The sequence below is a fragment of a genome, unplaced genomic scaffold, assembly GCF_019419815.1.
Source record: "Pyrus x bretschneideri cultivar Hongxiangsu unplaced genomic scaffold, Pyrus_bretschneideri_v1 Contig4, whole genome shotgun sequence".
NCBI lineage: Eukaryota > Viridiplantae > Streptophyta > Magnoliopsida > Rosales > Rosaceae > Pyrus > Pyrus x bretschneideri.
The window spans coordinates 11,130,577-11,152,826 of NW_025999723.1; the positions used below are offsets into that span (position 1 = coordinate 11,130,577).

General features: G+C 35.8%; 2 protein-coding genes and 1 long non-coding RNA gene across 3 annotated transcripts; 1 reads left to right on the plus strand and 2 right to left on the minus strand.

The window, feature by feature from the left end:
• The first annotated feature begins 3,746 nt into the window (after window positions 1-3,746).
• On the plus strand, window positions 3,747-4,853 carry LOC125468675. Its single transcript, XR_007251063.1, has 2 exons — window positions 3,747-4,027; window positions 4,542-4,853. It is a non-coding gene; the product is annotated as an uncharacterized LOC125468675 (long non-coding RNA).
• A 330-nt stretch (window positions 4,854-5,183) lies between these two features.
• Window positions 5,184-8,608, minus strand: LOC125468674 (protein trichome birefringence-like 25). The gene is given in 5 exon segments (XM_048564867.1): window positions 5,184-5,447; window positions 5,450-6,167; window positions 7,244-7,521; window positions 8,154-8,250; window positions 8,253-8,608. Coding segments are annotated over 5 exon segments (1,371 nt in total). The 5' UTR covers window positions 8,466-8,608; the 3' UTR covers window positions 5,184-5,382.
• A 6,561-nt stretch (window positions 8,609-15,169) lies between these two features.
• LOC103965907 (protein ENHANCED DISEASE RESISTANCE 4-like) lies at window positions 15,170-20,276 on the minus strand. The gene is made up of 5 exons (XM_048565268.1): window positions 19,597-20,276; window positions 16,718-19,013; window positions 16,402-16,462; window positions 16,092-16,315; window positions 15,170-15,621 (listed from the first exon to the last, which is right to left on the minus strand). The coding sequence occupies exons 1-5, from the start codon at window positions 19,712-19,714 to the stop codon at window positions 15,567-15,569; spliced, it is 2,754 nt and encodes a 917-aa protein (XP_048421225.1). The 5' UTR covers window positions 19,715-20,276; the 3' UTR covers window positions 15,170-15,566.
• Between the last annotated feature and the right edge of the window lie 1,974 nt (window positions 20,277-22,250).

A 22,250-nucleotide genomic window follows, 5' to 3' on the forward strand; every position in this document is an offset into this window, starting at 1 on the left:
TTGTGGTGTGTTTCGGTTCCACTAAGGTTGCTAGATAAGTCCAGAACCATAAAGAACAAACACTATAATATCTAGATGAGTCTAGTAAGGTTATTTGAGTGATGCCATTTTAATTACACGATTAAGCATCAATGCACCAATCTTGATGCCTTCTTAAAAAGAAGGTTGATGTATAAAATTCACCTTAATACGGAAAAGGTCGTAACCGAGGTAGTCAACCAATATCTATTAACTGGCATTCCTATCAAATGTTGAATTCACTACCCTAGAAACACCTCAAAGGAATACAAATTCCATACGATTTTCCTTGGTGAAGAAATTGGATTACTAGATAGAAGTGCTAGATTGAAGAAATTTTGGAGACATTAAAAGAAGACACAAACAAACAAAATAGGAAGCTAAAAAACACAAACAAGAACATATTTTCAAGGAGGCGGCCTAATATGACTAATTGGTTAGGCAATCAAATTTCAATTGACCAAAATTGCTGGATTCTCATGGGAAAGCAAAACAAAAGGAAAGTTAATGGGATTAGGAGAGAGAAACAAAGTCATAATTAAAAAATGTTTCATAATTTTATTTTAAATGTATGTTTTTATTTAAAAAAATTAAATTAATTGTCATATTAGGTTAAATTTCAACTATTGATAGTTTGATAATCTAATGGTGTAAATTTGTGTCAAATCTTGTGTAAAAATTATAGTGCCATGGATCTACTCCTTTCCCCTTTTGTTTAAGATATCTCCATGTTTTGGTAAAAATGAGGACTAGTTGTGGGGCCAACTCCACTTCAAACTTTAACGATTCAAACCGCATATTTTTCAAGTTGCACTTTATAAATCACCCTTGGAAAATATTAGCCAATTCATAAATGTTTGACAAATTTAGTCAAGTTCAAAGAAATTGACAACCACTATGTTCTAAGATTTTTTTTTTTTTTTTTTTTGTCAAACAATAGATTTGTTAAATTAGATGTTAGATTAGAGAACTGATAGAGTTCGAACGCACATTGTGGTGCAAGGGCAACAATCATCTTCATGATGAAATTTTACTTTTTAAGAAAAATGGAAATTGCAACTTTTCCATTTCGGCTAGAAGACATGATCATCTGTTAGAACCTCACTTCAACATTTACTCAAATGCAAGATATACTAACCAGAATACTAATACAAACAAATATTCATTCACCCTTTACATCTGCACATATCTTAGCTTATATCGTTGGTTGCAGGCTAAAGGTCTTCAACAACAATTGAGACAGCAAGGCTAGCTAAGTGATGCCACTTGGCATCCTAGCATCAATTGTAACATCCCACATCGTCCAAGAGAGTGGATCCTGTAAGCCTTATATGTATATTCCCATCTCTACCTAGCACGAGGCCATTTGGGAGCTCACTGGCTTCAGGTTTCATGGGAACTCCAAAGTTAAGCGAGTAGCACGTCCAAAGTTAAGCGAGTAGCACGCGAAAGCACTCCCATGATGGGTGACCTAGTAGGAAGTTCTCGTGTGAGTTCCCAGAAACAAAACCGTGAGGGCGTAGTCGGGGCCCAAAGCGGACAATATTGTGCTACGGTGGAGTTGAGCCCGGGATTTGATGGGGGCCCGGACCGAGGTGTGACAATTTGGTTCCCTAGCAGCCAATGCTTCCAATTGAAGGGGAGAGAACACAAAACCAAACCGTTTGGCACGAGCAGCCACAAACGAACCCAATTCATCCCGGACAATAATACCTACGCACCCCAGTATACTAACTTCACACAATGCGCCATCGACATTGATCTTCAGACAACCCGAGGGAGGTTTGATCCACCTCACCTCTGGCGAAACTAATATCAGTTGAAAATACTGGTGCACAATATATTTGAACATACATGACTATTTCAAACCAATATCAGTTGAATAGTCATGTACTTCTAATTAATTTGAAAAGGTGCAACTCTCTCTATACATACTCAACGTTGGCAAAGAAGAATTTATTCAGGAAATATGTTTTCAACACAATTTCCTTTTTCCTTGTTTTTTCTTCTCTCCTCACATTCATACAATTTCCTTCTAGTTACTTTTAAGGGAAGAATTTGGTTTTACTTATCGAATATTTCATACTTAGTTGTATTATAAAAGTGATTTGCCAAGAACCTTTTAGCAAACTCATTCGAGTGAGACAAATAACACTTTAAAAAAACGACTCAAGTCGTATCTCAAAGTCATCTTTTATATTCTTCGTTTTTCTATATTTACATGTTCTCAAGTTAAATAATAGGAAATGCTAGTAAGACCATGTTGTTAGACTATATAATGTGACAATTGATAGTTGAATTTTTTTAGATTACTTATTTAGTTTTTGAGACGCTACGTTGTTTAATTTGTTTTTGACATATTAAATAACAATTTGCCCATGTAAGACCAACTCCAAAGGGCAGACCCAAATCCAAATATTTGGTTTAAATCCGAAAAATGCATCCAATGGGGAGACATAAACACAAAAAATTCGGCTTTGGACCCAAACTAAATTTAAATTTGGTTTTCTACTTGGCTGATCCAAATTTTTTTTTCAAATTCAACAACTAAAATTTAAATTGAACTGTCAAGATAATAAAATAAATATTTTAAAACATATTCACTTTACAAAATTATCACAAACTTTGTAAATACTCATTCATTTGATCAATCATTTATATTATGATTTGTTCGGTTTTGAAAATTTTGTTGAAATTTCTTTTTTTTTTTTTTTTTTTTTTTGGGTTAAGACATTCATAAAATTAAATTAAGATTACATAACTCAAAGTTACAAAAAAAATCTTTACCACAAAAAATTAGGGTTAAAACCATTCCACCAAAAATTAATACATTTTAGGTCCTGAAATTTAGATCTTAAGGGTTGAGTTATAGACCCAAATTCTATCTTTTAGTGGACCTAAGTATTTGGGTTTTGGTGAAGTTGGTCTAACATAGTTTATTTTATTTTATTTTATAAAAATAGCAAAAGTCAGAAATCTCCCTCACTTGCACCCATCGAGGATGCCGCTCCTCCCTCGAAAATTGATCATGTGTCCAAAAATATTTTAGAATTTTTCATAGGGTAATGTTAGGGAGACCAAATTTGTAGATCAAATTTTGTAAATCATATGATATGGAAGTTGATGAATGAATATTACTTAGTGTTGATTAAAGTGTTTATTCCTTATTAGTGACACATCATTTGGTTTGCAAATTTGGTCTACAAACTTAATCTACGTAGCATTACCCTTTTGCATATGTTCCACTTGTAAATTCTCTCTCTCAAACACTTACACATAAAGTGGTACAATAAACGGATAGACACCCTAATTATATCAGACATCCGAAAAAAATTAGGATCAAAATGAGAATGTATGTTAAAATTTTGAATTACGATAAATATTGAGTTTTCAAAAAATGATCCAAAATTTTTATTTGGTGTTGTAGGCCTAATTTAACTGAACAATATAGAGAGGGGTGCGGCACGACAAAAAGTAAAGGAAAGAGATGTGTGATTCTGAGGAGTTGTGCTATGTCACTGATTATGCCTTTATTTATAGTAGTAAGGAAGGTAAATTCCTTACCTCATAAGATTACAATTCTAATATGATAATATCTAATCTAAGAGATATGATAAAATCTTATAAAAATATACCAAGATATTATAAGATACATGATCACATTCCTAATCTAATAAGACTACAACATTCGAAACATTTTTGAATTGCAATTAGAAACTCTTTATGATTCAATCCATTCCAAAATAAAGCTTTTGTGCACATAAAGCCCAAGAATATGGTCCCTTTTAGACTTTGGGTAGTCCAAGCTGAGCCCAAATAAACTGGGTTCTCTTTGCGTTACAATTCCAAATTAATAAAAAACCTAAACGAACCAGACACAGCAAGAGAAGAGAAGAAGAGGAAGAAGAAGATGATATACAGGAAATGGAGTCTGTTAACGGGACCCGTCACGATCTTGGGGGGCATAGTAGGCACTGTCGTCGTCGCCAACTTCGTCTTCAATGATAACGTAATTTCCATTTTTATTCATTTATCTCTTCATATTTTTATTTTATAGAATTTCGGATTCATCAACTGGAATATTTCTTTCTTTCAAATCCACGAATTGTGTTAAACTATCGATTCATCAAATGAGCCTATTGGGTTATGATTTATGTATCTAGATCCTGCTTCTTCGAGTGGGAAAAAAATCTAGGGTTTCAGTGCTTCATTTTCTTAATTCAAGTTTTAGGAATTTTAGGTTTCTGCTAATTTACATCGATTTGAGCATCTGGGTGTGTTTAATATGCCTAAATTCCTGCCAAATGAGACTTAAATCAGTATTTTAGCTTTCCCAATTGGAGCTTGCTGTGGTTCAATGTGCCCGGTTGCTGTCTGATCAAAAATCATCATCATATACGTGTGTGTGTGTGTGTGTGTGTGTATCATGAAAACATTTAAATAATTGCTGGGTTATGTTGTATATTTGCTTAACTTGTTTGCAGACACGAGCATTGTAATTTACATTTTGCTGAATTATGCAGGATCGATTTCTGAAGCCGGAGGCAAGGAAGGCGGATGCATCCACTTCAAGCAAATAAGAGGAGGAAGGTGAAACAGCTGCATTTTCAAAGTAATTCAAGCTTTTAGCTTTCTGTCTTTATTTGTTGTTCTGCAAAATTGTGGTGATGCTGCACCTTCAGACATGACTTGTCGGTTTAATAATCCAGAATTCAAATGTGAGTTCTGATTTAAGGTTGTGTAGTTAAATTTCGTGGGATATGTTCTCTCTGTTGTCTTGACATTTCTTGCTTTTCAAGCTGAGAAGAATTAATCAAATTCCATTGCTTCTGTTATCACGATCATGTTGATTATTGTTTAGTAGTTTTATTTTATTTCAGTAGTACGTATATGACGCATATAGACATTTAGGCCCTGCAAATACCCGTGAGGTTTTAGCTCGGGTGGTGTTTGTATGATTGAATGGCAGATTCTAGGTTCGGTTCTTGTATAAAGAAGAAACGCTTTGGCGAACTGCAAATCTGCACTGTCCTACGGCCGCGTGATGCTGGCCAAGAACTCGGAGAACTTCAGAGGGGTAAGGTGCAACAGTATTGCTTTATATGATGCTAGTAGTTGTGAAGCAGGGAGACCTGTAAGTCATAAATTGCTTCTTAACGATGAACTTGTGTGGAATTTTGGCACTCTTCTTTTCAGCAATGGTAATGGTAGATACATAAGTTTACAGAAATGGGATTTTTTTGTGAGATTTGTAGTTTCATTTATAAGCTCTGATGTATTTCGGGTCAGCGTCGCGCCTGTTTTAGGCACAGATTTGCTTACAGGATTGCAAATGCTTGTGAGCTTGATAAGCCAAGAGTTCGATCATTGATATTTTTCGCCGTTGACCAACAATTCCATAGCCAAATCATTCCAAGAGTCTATTGGCCAGGCAAGCACCAATGTAGGCAATCATTCTGGACTTTGGCATTCTTATCCTTTGCAAATGGCTGGAACTGCCTGTACGGACCTGGGTGCCCATCGGGTCTCAATAGCGAAAGGTGGGTTGTGTCCAGTAGTTTAAAGTTCACCCCCTTCTCCGATCCTTCGGCCGCAGCCTTCTCGAATTCTTCCAGCTCGATGTTTTGCATTGCAGCATCTACATCTTTTATATCAACCTCACCCTCTTTGAATGGCGCTGATCTATTGCAATACCCCCCACTGAACCACTCTCCATTCTCAAAATGGTCAGGCGTGGTGGTTCTAAATAATACAAGCGCTTTATGATCCGAACGAGTGATGAAATTGAAAACCAGACGGAGGGCACTGCGATAGGCGTAGTCAAACCTAAACTCCGTTAAGTTCTTTCCAGGGCAGTAATGGCAGCCTCTGACCGTGTTGTTCTCATGGTAAATTGCGGTTTTCAGGAACCATTTTCCTCCGGCAATCACCACGTAATCCAAGCTGTTATACTGATCGGTCCATGTCTTGTCGAGTTCGTCAAGATAAAGCTGAATTTCGGAAGTAGAAACTCCGTTCATGTCTTCAAAAATGGCCGCTTTGACGAGAAACGGAGTCCAAATTACGGAAACAGTGAAATTGTAAGATGGGAAAAGCCATCTTTTAGACCTGTATTCTTTGTCATGGTATACCTCAACAGCTTGCTCCACCTGCGGGACATAGACACTGAATTGTGACCGATATTATCATTTGGCACCAGAAAATGGAGAGCCAGCAAAGAATATATGCACAACGCTACACAACAGATAACTAGTGCAGACAGTAAGTATAATCTATAAGAATGTCAGGTCATGGTAGGTCCTGTATCTACACCGGAATTATAGGGTCCGAATTTATACATATACAGGTCATATCGACCACTATGCGGTCGGTACATACGAGAGAGACTTCCTTGACCCGGTTTCCCTATCCCCCTCGTCCAATTTCTTTTTTACGAGCTCACGTGAGAAGCGAGAGGATGAGTGAGATAGGGAAACCGGGGTAGGTAAGAACTTTTCCACGCTGATAATTGCATATAAAAACTTGTAGGAGGCAAGTCATACATCAGTAATTATTAACGTTCCCAAAACGACGTTGGAATTGAAACAATTATGATCCCAGATAGATAGTAGGCAAACCAGCTATGAAAAAGATTCTACAACCAGTTAAAAAGCAGTGGTCACCATAGAAGTTCAGCTGTAATCCACAATTTTGTATAAAAATTTATGGCTTGAAGTAGGATTGCTAACCACAGATCGAAAATTATGACAAAGACGTGCAGGTGAAGCCAAGAAAAAGTTTGAATGCTTTTTATGGAGTAATCAAAGAAAGTAGGACCAATGCCCCCATGATTAATACACATTAACCGCTTGTCCCACAACATAATTTGATCTAAACTAGATCTAGACTTCCATACAATTTCCAAGGAGAAAAGGTTGCTAAGGTTTCAACTTTTGAAAGTAAATAATACTTTGTTTTCGCCGGTTTTTATTTTTTAAAACGTCGTTTTAATGCAACAATTGTCGTCCATGAGATTTGAAATCAGGGCGTCCTCCAACAAAGTGAAAACTCAGTGCGACTAAGACCAAATTGTCATAGACTCATAGAAACTATTGTGGTTAACTGGAAATGCAAAATTAACAGAGTTTAGTAGTTCTAAAGCGTACAGATTCAGTAAACATAAGCTAGATTTCAACGGTGATTCAAAGTCCTGAAAAGTTAGCAGTAAATTGCTTTCGATGTGTACCTGAGAGAGAATGCAAAGCAATGACTGCACATGGTTACGCGAAATCGAATCACCAATGAAGGCCCATGATTTGTTCCTCATTATACCAAGAAAACTCTGCGGATTGAACTTGGGTAGCTCACAGTCTCTTGGGTTCCACCTCCAGTAAAAGTAGTCGGAATCGGGGCGACCGTTCTTCATACAATTCTGATGAGGTTCCACCACATGGCAGCTTTCATTAGTGTATCTTGGACCTGACGGATCTGGTACCCAATCTCCAGTAAAAAGGTCACACTTCACTGCAAGTACGTTATTTAGTAAAAGTAAGTAAATCAGTTGCATACTTGCATTAAAAGAAGAGCAGAATGTTGTGCCGGATTGGTCGCTCATAACCTTTGGACTCTACGACCCGATGAAAAAAAAAAAATCTACATACTGCAAACTTTTCAGTGCCAAAATTTGCAAAAGAAATTAGAATTATAAATGCAGTTCTTTCTAATGATTTGGGATTTCACAGCTAGAAATTTACCAAATAAATATATCTAAGAACTGATTATCCTAGAAAATAAAATTAATGAAAAACAACTCCACATTGATTAAATTAACAGTGTGGGTTAAAACTACAAAAGCAAGTGGAGAAAGTTGATCCTAAAAAAATGAAGAATTTTAATATTCATGCATGAATGCAAAAGGAAGGGACAAATCACTCCAAATGGAAAGAAAAAAAAAAAAATCAAGTCTATAACTGAAAAATGCATCCCCTCTGTCCCCAGAAAAATTAAAAAAAAAAAAAAAAAGGTAAGCATGAATTTCCATTTGTAAATTAGTACTAAAACTGTATAAAGTTTCAAAAAATGAAAATAAACACGTTCATTTAAAAGAGAGCAGAGCAAAAGCACAAAACAGAGCAGAAATAAAATATAATTACTACCATTGTCATGTGTATGGGAGGTATTTCCAGGAAAATCAACAATTGTAGAGTTTTGAATTTGACCAGGAAATAAAGAAGAATCGGAAACAGCGGAGGAGAGGAGGAGGAGGAGTCTGTTTGTTGTTGGTCTGCAAATGCAAGAGGAGGTGGCCCTACTGGTAAATTTAATCCGATAGGAAGCACAGAATCGGAAAACAAGAGTCGAAAGGCGAGACCAACTAAGAGAAAAGAGACTGCAAGCTTCACAAACACATGGTTGTTTTTGTGGAATGACAATATTGGGTTCGATTCAACCTTCAGTTCCTTCACCATCTCAAGGGTCCGAGAGAGAGAAGAATTTTAAGAATATTTAAAAGAAAAACAGAGGTGATGAAATGAGCTGGTTTTTGTTTTTGCAACAAAACAACCCAAACGAGGTTTTAGTTTTGATTTTGTTTCAGGAAGAAAATATGTTGTTTTGTTTTGATAATTGTGATTTAGGTGCATTAGAGTATCTTAAAATTAAATAAAATGAAAACTAATAAAAATGGTTTGAAAATTTTGAGTTTTAATGATAAGAATAAAATAAAAAGTAAAGTAAATAGTACCAAGATTGACTTTTTAGTGTAAAAATATGATTTTTCGTTAAAATGAACAATTACATGAGCTTTTCGTTAAAACTTCCCTAAATAAAATGCTAAAATATATAAATTAGTACTAACATTAAATAAAAAAAACAGCAATAATGTTTTTCAACTAAAATACAAATGTACCTTTTAGGTACTAATTCAACTTCTATATCTCTAGTATTTTCTCGTTGTCAAATTTAAACTTTATGTTTAAGAATTAGGGTTAATTACATTTTATCCTTTTAGACTTGGATTGATTTCAATTTCTTACAATATCTTTAAAACATTTCAATTTCATATATTAACTTATCATTTTATTTCAATTTCATACATTAAATAAACCGTTAAGTGATGATGTAGCTGACATATTTGTACCACGTGGAAAAAAAAAATATTTTTTTATGCATTTAAAATATTATAATAATTTATCCTGTTAAAATAAATAAATAACTAACTGAAAAGCCCACCTGCAACCGACTCCTTCCCCGCAACCCAAACCCTCCCATCTCATCCCACCCCACCCCACGTCCCCTTTCCCCTTCTCTGTCCAATGCTCAGTCGCCATTGTGCCCACCGCGGCCGCCAAGGCCTCCAAGGAGTACAAGGTCAAGTCGAGGAGGAAGATTCGGATCGAGAGAGAAGTGTTGGGGTCGATGTGGATGTCCTTGGTGGCAATGCCGTCGTCGAATATCGGATTGGGGGGCAGCGATTGTTTCTTCGGGTATGGGAGGTGACGCCAAATGGGTTGAACTCGTTGGGTTGGGTTTGGATCCGGCTCTGCAAACGGTGCTTCAAGAGGAACGCTTGGCATTTCTATCTCTCTCTCTCTCTCTCTCCTCTCTTTCTCTCTCTACAAATTGGGAGATTTACAGAGACTGGAAAAATGAGAAATGGGGAGTGGGGGAGGTGGGGTGGGATGGGGTGGGGCGGAGATGAGGGCGTAGGTCCCCGGGGGGGGGGGTATGGTTTCTGGGTTCGGGTGGGATATTTGGACGTGGCGGCGGTCTCCGGGAAAGTGGGGGTGGGGTGTTTGGTTGCGGGGAAAGGGGGATGGCTCGGGGAAGAAGATGGCTTTTATTATTTATTTATTTTTAAATAGTATAAATTATTATAATATTTTAAATGCATAAAAATAATAAATAATAAAAAATTTGTCACATGGCATAATTGTGATAGCCACGTCAGCACCACTTCATCACTTAACAGATTTTTTAACGTATATATGAAATGAAAATAAAATTATAAGTCAATTTATGAAATTAAAATGTTTTAAAGATGTTGTAAGAAATTAAAATCGACTCTAACCTTTGTAAAATAGCCTAAGATTTAACATCTTTTTATCTCTTTGTGAAGATGATCATATGTCTTCTTAATAGAGAGAGACGTGTTGTTTGTAGGCTGCTACTGGCGCCGCGTGCCTAAGTAGAAATGAGTGTTCTATTCTGAGCTTTTTTTTTTTTTGGACAAAATTCTGAGCTTTTTTGAAATACAATAAAAGGCTATGTTTGGTTCAGATGCATTCAACTTTTTAATCATTTTTTTTTTATTTTATAGTGTTAAGATGTGAGCATCAAGCAAAAATTGTGAGTCGTGTAGTAGAACACATGTGAGAGTTAAAACTCAACATATAAATTGTATGTTTTGTTACCATGTTAGAATGTGGGAATTCAATTCAAAATTAAGTAGAAAACAAATTATTTAAACTTATTATGCAAGGGTTTAATTCAATAATGTAATATATTTCGACACTTTTAAGTTTTCAACACTTTGTATAACAATATTTTTTGAGTTGACAAAACAATGCAATTATATAAATCATCCTATGTGTTACTGACACACCCCGATCAAAATCAAGGCGTAATGGTGGCCGGATTATCGTGGATTTTTCCGGCGAGATCCCGTTGGATTTAAGTCCTAAAAGTGGTAAGGTTTTGTTCTACTTGTTGTAAGCTTCATTTTGGTACAAATTTCATGGATTTTGGTTAGAGAAATGAGAAAGATATGAAGTTTTAAAGTTCTTCAGAAACCGGCGAAAATTCGAGTTTCAGACGACAGCTTTGACAGATTATCATCATTGTAGGATTAACTTTGATGTTGTATAATTAATATTCGTTCTACTGGACTGCACTTAGGCTACTTATGTTCTGATACCAAATTGACACACCTCGACCGAAATCAAGGTGTGACGGCCAGCACGCCTTGATTTCGGTCGAGGTGTGTCAGTTACATTTATTATTTTGGAGTGTGATTGTGTAAATTTAGAAGTAGAATTTCAATTGAATTCATGATATATAATCTCTTTATGACTTGTGCTACCTGTAAGGCAAGTAAATTCTATCTAAATAGTATAAATAAAGGCATAAGGCCACAACAGAAGGCACGCAATTCACATACATATTTTTCCTTCAACACTACGATGTATTTTTGCTTCGCTTACCATATACTTAGGAATCAAATTGATTAACTATTTAAATTCACAGAGAGGGAAATAATTATTTATCAGGACAAATCATTCTATTTTGTATTTATATCTGTTAATGTGAGGTTTGGACTCTGGGGAGTAATTTGCTTGACAAAAAATGTCTTGACAAATAGGACCAATTATGCTGTAGACTAACGGTGATTAATAAAAATAACTTCTTCTTTTTTTTATGTGGTTTTAATTTCTTTTCCTTTATCTAGAGGTGGCAGGAATCAATTTAAATGTGCTTAGCCAATAGAAAAAGAAGAAAATAAAAAGAAGGTTGGTAGTAACATGAGCAAAGAATGTATGTCATAAGAATATTTTTTTTTTTTACTTATAAGTGAAAGATTTTAGGTTTGATTTTCGTCAAAGACGAAGTTAAACCATATTATTATGGTAAACTTATTGTAAGACTTAATTCATTCCTTCATTCTTTTAATGTAGATATAATCGTTTATTAAAAAAAAAATTATTGAGTTAAATATGTTTTTTGTCTTATTTTTTGTTTGCAAATCGCAATGCTCATGACATGACATGCACTGCCCACCTCACATCTTGATCCGAATTTTGATCAGTAAAACAGTAGTGGGTAGATTATTAAATTAGAGCACTGCTATTTATACATCTCGTTTTATCTCCGCACATCTTAATTAATTTTTATCTATTTATTTTTTTCAATTCATTGATTCAATAGCTGGAAATTAAGGGGAATGTATAAGAGGTAAAAATTAGTGTGTGAATAATATCATCTAAAAATCATCCCTTTATAGCTAGCTGAAACTTGTGCAGCAGCTTTAAATCCTGAATTGTTTTACGAAGAAGGATTCTTTCTGGATTCTCTTTGTGAAAATCTCAGATATTCTCAAATCGTGTTCTTTTATCGTGTATTTTACAGACAGTTTTCTTCAGGTACTGTTCATGTTTAATTTTAAATAAAAATATTTTAAATAATTTTTAACCGTACGATGTACGATGAACGAACACGTTTTAAGAATCCTCATTATTGTTTTACATCAAGAGTGGAGCAGTTTTCTGAATCATATTGGAATTTTTTTTTTTTCTCTTCTTTCCATGTTGCCGACATTGATTATACCCCATTTGGTGATTTGCTACCATGCAATCATTCCGTCCGGCTCCTTTTATTTTCTTTGCTGGATGATTACTTGTAAATTAATCCACCTATTTTTCTTTTTAATCATTTTTTTAAAGTAATATATGCATGAATGAATTATATTATTTGGCTGCCTACGACTATCACACTGAAAATTTTTATATTATAAAGTAATGTTACGCAATGAGTTGTTTAAATCCATACATTCTTCTACTTTTTTCCATACGAATACAAATACAACCTTTTTGTGCATTATGGTAAACCTGGTAATTTCTTACATAATCTATTAACACGACACGAAAATAACGAATTTTAGATCAATACAATAACTTTACAATCTTTTTGACTTTACAATCTTTTTGTGCAGTATGGTAAACCTGACAATTTTTCATACTTCTACTTTATAGTATATTATAGGCTAAGAGTGAGATTAAAGAATTATAAAGCACATTAAAAATAAAAATATTAAGTAATTTAAAAATACCAAACACATTAAAAAATTATAATAATTAATTTACAAGTGTGAAAAAATGTGAAAATATAAGAAAATGCTCATAATTGCATCCTCTACGCTTTGAAGATGGGTACATTATCGTTTGAATTTTTAAAACCATACAACCCCTCATGAATAGTATTTTTAAGAGAGTTCAAAATAAATAAAATTCATAATCATTAATATATAAGTCTGAAAAATATGAAAACATATATAAACAATCGTAATTACATCTTCTACGCTTAGATGATGGTTACATGGTTGTTTAGATTTTCAAAACCCTTCAAATATCATGAATAGTATTTTTATTTGAGTGCAAAATTAATAATTGTAGAAGTGTGAAACGTGTCAAAAAATATATACAATCACTCGTAATGACAAGTTTTACAACTTTCGTGAACAGGTCAACTCAAAAATTTAGTATGTATATACTAATTTAGTATTATGTTTTACATCTTTTCAGTCACATTATGTTTTTCATTTGCACAATTTATTGATCTAAAATATTTTTTTTCTTAACAGGTAACGGATCGGGTCATATTACCTGATAATATTAACGGGTCAATCTCAGGTCGGGTCATATTACCTATTTACTTTAACGGATGTTACACGACACGACCCTTTAAGCTATCGGGTATGACACGAACATGAGAAACACGACATGAATGTTAGGTCTATAGTATGGAAAGCATGTATTTTCAAATCCAAACATTCTTCTACTTTTTTCCATACAAATACAACCTTTTTGTGTAGAATGGGAAGCATGAATTTAAAATAATTAGAAACAAGATTTGTGTATTTCACTGCTTCTATTTTCAGAAAGACAATTTGTGTGGTTTTCTTTTTTAGTATGTTACAATTCATGAACTTATCTAATTTATCACTGATATGTTAGAGGGTATTATATAAGTTGTTGGGGGTGGTGTGGACCGTGGGGGGTGGGGGGAGGGGGGTGAAATGGGGATTGGCACTAAACGTTAGTAATAGGGAAAGCGAAAGCTTTTAAGAGCCTTTCTTATCAATCGCATCGGTCAATTTCCATGAACTGGCTTTATTACCAACTACGAGTGCATTGCATTCAACCCCCCTTCCTACCTTCCTTCCAGTATCCTCCTTTTACAAGCCTGAAGGAGAGACACTATACGATCCATTTTATATAAGATTTTCTTAGTGGTATTACCGGTGTCATAAATGACCATCATGTATTCAAACCCTAAATTCAATAGATAATTGTCTTAGTGATATCACCGGTGCCATATATTCAATCACTATACAATTCACTCGATAGATAATTGTGTAGTAATATCACCGGTGCCATAGATGATCTTCATGTGTTTAAACGATTTCATTCGATAGATAATTCTCTAGTGATATTACCAGTGCCATAGATGATCGTCATGTATTCGTACACTATACGATTCATTTGATAGATAATTGTCTTTGTAATACCACCGGTGTCATTGATGATCGTCATGTGTTCAAACGATTTCATTCGATAGATAATTGCCATAGCGATATCACTAGAGCCATAAATGATCGTCGTGTATTTAAACACTGTACGATTCATTCGATAGATAATTGTCACCAATATAAGAGAGTTTCATTTTGTCTGAAGAAGACTACCAATATTTATCTCATTATTATGCCAAAGCGTGCTCGTATTAGGTGGCACAAACTGATTCACAATGTTCATGCACGTGAACGTAACAGACGACTGATTTTAGCATTTTTCTATAGTGAAACGATTTACTCACTTTCATTTTCTCTTTCTACCACTTCCCATTGTGTTTTGATTTACTCAATCTAACAGCTAAACAGTGATAAACACGTTAAAATAAAAAATAAAGTGCGAAATTATTTCTCATTCCGATATATGAGTTCCGAATAGCCATTCTGATTTTTCCCTATTTTGGTATGGCCCTTGCTATGGGGGTAAAACCCACTTAATGGCCAACCAAAGCGGCATATGGGATTTGCAAAGTGTCCCGAGGCTGCCGTAGAAATTGCATGTCTTTGTACATTTGCACAGGACAGACCAATGATTGGCTTGGCCTGTTTCAGCTTTCTCCTGGATTCCCAAAGATTGCCTCCAGCCCTTCATTTCCCAGATTGAGAAGCTAACAAATGATGTAGGATGGTAGTTGCTTGAATCATAGACTTTATTTTCCTTTACAAAACTAGGTGAACAGCGACTCGAGCTCAGAATCTAGAGTGCATGGGTAAACGCTCTTATCCATTTAAGCTGCAAGCTCCTTGCTTAGAATCTTTGAGACGGGCCACAATTAAAAAAGGAAACAAAAAACGTCACACAAAATACTGAGACTTAAAAGCACTAATATGTAGTTTAGAAATGCTAACTGCAAAATTTATATTTGATCAAGATAAACCGTAATCTAATAATATATAACAGGACAGCAGAAAACCAAACCATATACACAAATTAACACATGGAAAGTCGCAGATCAAAGAAAACTAGCATGATCTACATACACTTAACAAATCAAACCAGAAAATAGTTATGCTAGATTTTGGATACAACCACCCTGCTGACCATCCTAACAGCTTATCGTTCATTTTCAGTTATCTGCAATATTGTGCGGATGCAGAACATTTCAAAGAATTTTTCCTAGACCGGGTTTCTTTTCGTTTTTCCCCTAATAATTTTACTTTCCAATTCGGGGCGGATGGCTTGAGAATCTCCATGCGAGAGATGAAGTTATTAATTTCTAAATGTTGATTATGCAGCTGCCCTTGGAAGCTTCATGCCAAATCCACGTTTTACCTTCTCAACCCTGTTCAAAGGGTCAAAGTAAGAAACATTAGAACATCCCAAAGACCCTCAAACCGTGTTTATATTAGACAGGTAATACTGTACGAATGAAATCTACAATGACAAAACTGAAGTACAAAGTCAAAATATCGCTACATTGGTCGCCAAAGGTGACAGGAAATAATAGTATAGCTAAAAAACATACAGTAGCATTAGTTAAACTGTAAAGAGATGTAAACTCCCGCACAACAAACCATGCTTATATGTAGATCATGCCAAGGGTATCCTATATTATGTAAAACATGCAGCGTAGGAGATAAACACATGAACAGATGTTCAAAACATTTTCTGCTAAAGGTATCTCCTAGATTATCTATGTCTAATATATACATATTCAACATGTTTTTCATTTCAAGTTCCATGACATAAGAATTAAAGATCCAACAAGTAGAAAGAACTAAAAGAGACAACCATTGGATAATTAGTGCTTACGTTGGGGCAAGCTTGCCAAGGCTATCAAGCTCTTCACCGGTGTCTTCATCCAGGACTCTCCCTGAGATCTCGATGATGTAAGATCTATCTCTGGTTGTGGGAAGTCCTCTACTGGACAGCAAATCCAAATCATTACGGTGAAGCTCCCTTCCATTCACAAAAATACCGGTATCTCCAGCTGCACAGTTCTGAGGCATGGGATAGTTGAATTCTTCAATAAATGGCTGCACAAGAAAAGAATTCTCCATTAACATTAGCAAATAACTATATTCTTATAGATTTGATATTAGCGTTGAATTAATTGACTTACAGGAATGATGCCAAGACCAGGGCCACCCATGACACCCCAGAATCCAGCTCGGAAATCATACCTACACTTCCAATTGACGAATGCAAAGACATGAGTACAATGGAGGAGGCGAGAGAGATTACAGTTGCAACATAAAGCCATTTGTGATGATTAGTCTCATTGGTTTTATCACTTCTTCCAAAAGCTATTATAATGTAGGCCAGCTATTTATATATGACTCTAACAAAGCACGGATATATGAGCAATAACAAATTGTAAGCACAATTCAAGGTAATCAAGCATAGAAACCCACTGTGTGTTTAGTGAGTACACTTACCAAAATTGTCCAGGATGGACTGTTCCAGCCATCTTTTCGGCCTTCTTGAGCTCACGATCTGGTATTAAATGCCCATTAACTGAAACATTACTTCTCCCATTGTTTGTCTGATTTGATTTGGAAAAATCCCTGAAGCTCTTCTTAATAAAGTTTGTAATAAATGATTCACTCCCCTTGTTGGTTCTTGGCTGATCCTCCTCTTTGTTTGCATCCCAGGAATCTTGGGAAGCCCCAGTATTGGAGTACTCATTAAATGATACATCCATCTCAGTTGCTAGTGTTGTCTCCTTTAAAGAGTTTTGTCGCGAGGTCACCTTATTTGGCTTTACCTTCTCTTGATCTGAGCGACTACTGCAGTTGCCTTTCCCAAGTCGGTTTATCACGTTATTGTTCGAGGAGAATTCAAAGTGTTCCTGTAGAGGTGAACCAGGAGAAGGGGGAGAAAAAGAGCCTTTGATTGGCTGCTGAATAGAATCTATGAATTCTTTTGGAGCAACTGGAGCTTCTGGGATGCCGTCATCCTCAGAGGTACTGGGAGATGAAGAATGAAAGCTTTGCATCTCGTGAGGCTTGCTACCCGTTGAACTTGGGCCTGTGGACGGTAAAGCAGGTTCTCTATCTATTGACTGAAAATCATAACCAGAATTATCATAATCATCAGAGGAGAAATGAGCATAGATCCGGGTGACAGGACCATGGGAATGTAAAATACTGTCTTTGACCTCCTCATTCAAGTTATTAACTTCTGACGGATTGTTCTTTGCTTCTGCATGAGAAAGAAGTAGTTTCTTATTTGAAACCGCAAAATCGATCACAGTAGAGCATGCCCCACATCGCACTTTCTGTTTATTCTTTTCCGCAAGCAGTACTTTTTTGGGCAGCTGCAGAATTTCAAAGCAGTTACTACATGTCACCAATGGAGCACCACCAGAAAATGGAAGACATCGCCGGCCACCACTGGTTAGTACCACCCTATCTGGACGGAAATGAACAAAGCTTCCCATTTGGGGGTTAAGGTCACTTGGCCATCTGGTATGGGTTTGTGAAACATGAATGGGTGGAGGAATCGAAGTCCGAGGTTTGTTGTGATCATATGGGCCAACCATCCCAGGGTTTTCAGGATGGAGCATGGGATTGCTAGGGAAATCAGGGAACCTTTTATTGTGGAAAGCAGCAGGTGGAACTGGCACTGAGCCTCGCCGGTGGTTGTCATAGCAATAGAAGCAAGGGCAAGTAGGACGGTGAAACGACGCATTATGTGGGTAAAGCTCATACGGATCAGGATTGTTTTCAGCATACTGTCCAGAAAAGTATGGAAGCGACGGTTGCTGGTATTGCCTGGGAAAGGGATGAGGAGCTCCACTGTGCATGTGGGATCCAAAAGGATCGCCATATCTGGGTAAATGGCTTGAATTATGCATGGAAGAAGAAAAGCTAGGCATAGGTATTTCATGGCCATTGGTGTAGGGAAATGGCTCCGGAAAGTGATTGAAATGAGCCCGTGCTGCAACAGGTTTACCAGGTCCAAAGTACTCCATCGACGCCCTATTTGCCCCAGAAGAAGCACCTGCATATGAAGTGTTAGAACTACCATAAGGATCTGGAGGAACCACACCCCCATTGAGAGGAGCTTTCTCTTTCGGCTTATCAACTAAATCACCAGACCGGCTAAGTTGATCCCGCAGCTCATCCAGCTTCTTCAGAAGCTCAGCTCGATCTTGTTCAAGGTACAGAACTCTGTTTGCCTCATCTGGGTCCATAGTTTTTCTCAATGGTTCCCCACCCCTATGAGAAGAACCCAGGGAATAATTTGAAGGACCCTCGTCTGGATAATTTGAAGTTGAGGACCTCATACCTCCAACATCAGTTCTTTGATGTCTTCGAACCCCCTCTTTTTCACCATTCTTCCGAGCTCGCCAATCTTCCATCCATTCCGATCTTCGGCTTGCATTTGTGGGACCAAATTGGGCATTCAAATCCCCATGTTCTCTTCCCACAGCATTCTCCAATTCATCTTTTTTCATGCTCATATCAACGCCATCCTTGACAACACAGTTCTCAGTTGCATCTTTCACTTGCTTCCTAACAATCTCAGGATTTTTAACATTTTCCTTCTCTAAATTCCTTTGATCACACCTCAAAGAACCATCACTTGACCTAACATCCATATCAGAAGCATCACTTAACACAACTATTCCTTTATTGTCTGAATCATCTGATTTGGCACAAACTCCTCCAACCCTTTCCTCCTCCGACTTCTCGAACAAAGTATCCCCCTCTTGCCTTTTCTTGTTTGCTATAAAACGATATAAACAATCCGATCCCCAATATTAGTGAGAGGAAAATAACCTCAAAACTAAAAAGATTTCCTGTATCTTGAATGCAGAAAAAACTCGGGAAACATAATGCTATTCAGATTGGGATCCTAGATTATGAATTTTGTTTCTAGTAATGCAGCTACTGAGTTCCATATCTGGTTTTTCGGGTTTAATAATCTCAATCCACAAATCCAAATGATTGACAGACTGAATATTATTAACCTCGGTGTGGAATTTTTTTTTTTTTTTCTTTTTTGGGTCCAATTCCATACCAATTTCCAAAAATTGTAAACACCTGGTCTCATTCCCTTTCCTAAATTTCCAATAACATAAACCAAAACACAAAATTCTATAAAATAAAATAAAATACAACCATCATATAAAACAAGGAACAAGGTAGCCGTTTGGTCAGAAACCCAACACGAATCATGTGACACAAACGTAAAGTTTCTATCTTTTTCCCAGTTTTCTCAACAACCCCACCAAATAATTTCATTAACCAATAAGCTCCAAAAATAAAAGATAAAAAATAAAAAAGGAATCAAAGAAGAAGAAGCAAACCTCGAAGAACAGCACCACAACCACCACACTGGTAAACAGAGTAATCATCAAGCTCCGGAAGAAGATTCTCACACTTTGGGCACCGAACCAGCCTCACTGTTGCACCCGAGTCCCCCATTTGCTCATAACCCACCTCACCAAACAAACCCAGAAACAAAAAACCAAACAACAAACGACAAGTCAAACACTGTTTCCAGTCAATGTTTGGCAGCCGACAAAACCAGAGAGAAAAAGCAGCTCAGAGAAATGAGAAAGCTTCGGGTTGTTCTGCTGCAATGGTGAAATGGGTTTTCGCTTTAAGGAGAAAGACAGGAAGCCTCTTTTTCTTTTGTGGGTTTTCTTTTTTCTTTTGCAGATTTTCTCAGGAACCAAACAGGGGAGAAGGAATGGTGGAGCTGGAGAAGTGGACGGGAGAGAGGTTTTTGGTGGTGGGGCCAGATAATTTCCCGGAAAACTATGAGCTGGAAAGGAAAATACAAACGCTCAGAATTTATGGAAGTGGTTTGAGAAATTCGATTCCAGTGACTGTTTGTGTTCTGAGAAAATCTCTGCATTTATGCTTCACGTTTTTTTTTGTGTTTTTTTCTCCAAAATTGCTTTCGGACGCAGGACGCGGAGTTGGAGACGTCAGGACCGCTTTCCAACGTTTAAGCAAAACGCGACTTCCAATGAGGGCGCCTCCGGAACGACGCCGTTTCAGGAGGGTGGAGTTAACTTCGTTCGAACCGCCGTTTGTCTGGTGCCCGTTCAACATTTGACGCTTCCCGGTTTTTAACTTTATGCACCCTAACTTTACTTCCGTGAAACCAAAAAAAAAAAAAAAAAAAAAAAAAAAAACATTATAATTACCTTATAAGACTTAATTGGATTAATAATCTCCCTTATGAATTAAGTCTGAGTGGTGGAGTTAGCCTCACATGTAAATTTTACGTACTAACAACTAACATAAAGTTATGTTTTAGCCTCATAGGTATGGTTTATGTGCTAATAATTAATTGAGATTGATGAAATTTTTAATTTTTGACCTAAATCTTAAAAGATTTCACCACAGGGGCTTGAATCCTAATTTTTTGACTACAAATGCTATCTTACAACTACCCCAACACTACAGGACTAATAGTCCAATTAGCCTACCTTATAATTGGTCTTTTGAAAGAAAAAAAAATGTTAATTGAGATCTTGGATTTAACAAAAAATAAATAAGCACACTCTCATTTAATTATATTCTTTATTCATAGTTGATTTATTTAATTTGATGGTAAAAAATAAATAAAAATAAATGAAAGGTTAAAAATGGTATGAAAATCAGTTCCCTTTAACAAAAGGTGCACCATTGAATAATGTGGGTATCACATATTCAATTCTAATAAATTAATAGATAGTAAATGGATTTTTACTACAGTAGTGAAAATATGTAGAGTCTTTACATGATGACGTGAGTTCAAATTCTATCATTGATTAATCTAACAAAATTATAGTTTAACAAAAAAAATTAATTAATTAATAGATCAAACTCAAAATGAGATGAAAGTTCATATACACATTGCATACCTGCCATGTAATCAAATTGAAAAATCTCATGTTAAGACCATCGTTCCTTTTTGTTAAAATAAAAATTTCAGATAACGAATCTTTAGTTTAAAAGCAAACTATAAACTAGTGTTAATGTTGAGAGACCAACTTATAATTTTATCCCGTTGCAGAAAAGAAACAAATTAAAGAGGACTGGCAGTAGCAAATCCACTTTTTTTTCATCTGCTTTAGCTTTTTTCGGTTCTCCTCTCTTTAATTTTCTTGACTAGAGTATTTTATCCTCCTTTTGTTTCCAATAAGTGCTTTTGCAGTTTTTGGCTTTTTCTTGGCTGCGAATGGAGTGAGAAAAACATTGTTTTGCCCGATGCGAAAGTGAAAAGAAAAGAAGAAGATTAAAAAAAAAAAAAGAGATATAATAAGGGGAGGTAGATTGTCTGTCCTCGTGTTTGAGTAATTTTTCTATCCCCTCTTATTTTATGCGATCAAAGTTAAGCTACGTCAACATTTTATATTAATTTTTTTTTTATAAAGATAATAAGATAAAAAACAATAGAAATATAAAATATTAACGTGGCTTAACCATGATCGTACAAATAAGAGGGAATAGGAAGTACACCCAAACAGGAGGGCAGACAATCTACCTCCATAAAAAGGCGGCTTTTTCTAACAAGTCTAGTGAGAGACTGCTAGTCTCTCCCTCTCTTTATACAATTTCAGTGTGTGAAAAATAGTGATCGATCAAGGAAAAATGATCTGGCGATGATCTTTTTTTTGGGATATGAAGAATTCTATGATTGTGTTCGTTTATTATACATTATACGATCAAGAATTATTTTATCTTTTAAATTTAAAATTAAATATAAATAACATCTAACAAAAATTAATCGCACGATATATGATAAATGAACACAATCATAGAATTCTCTAGATTCCCAAAGAAAAAAAAAAAAAGAATTTAACGAGAATCATTTTCCACCGATCAAATATCATAATATTTTTTTAAATATTTAATTATTTATATTTTAACATTTGATAAATCAAGGTGTATTTTCAGCACAGTTGAAAATCTCTCCAATCACGCATCTCTTTTACTGCCAGATTTGACTTTTGAGCCAATTGAG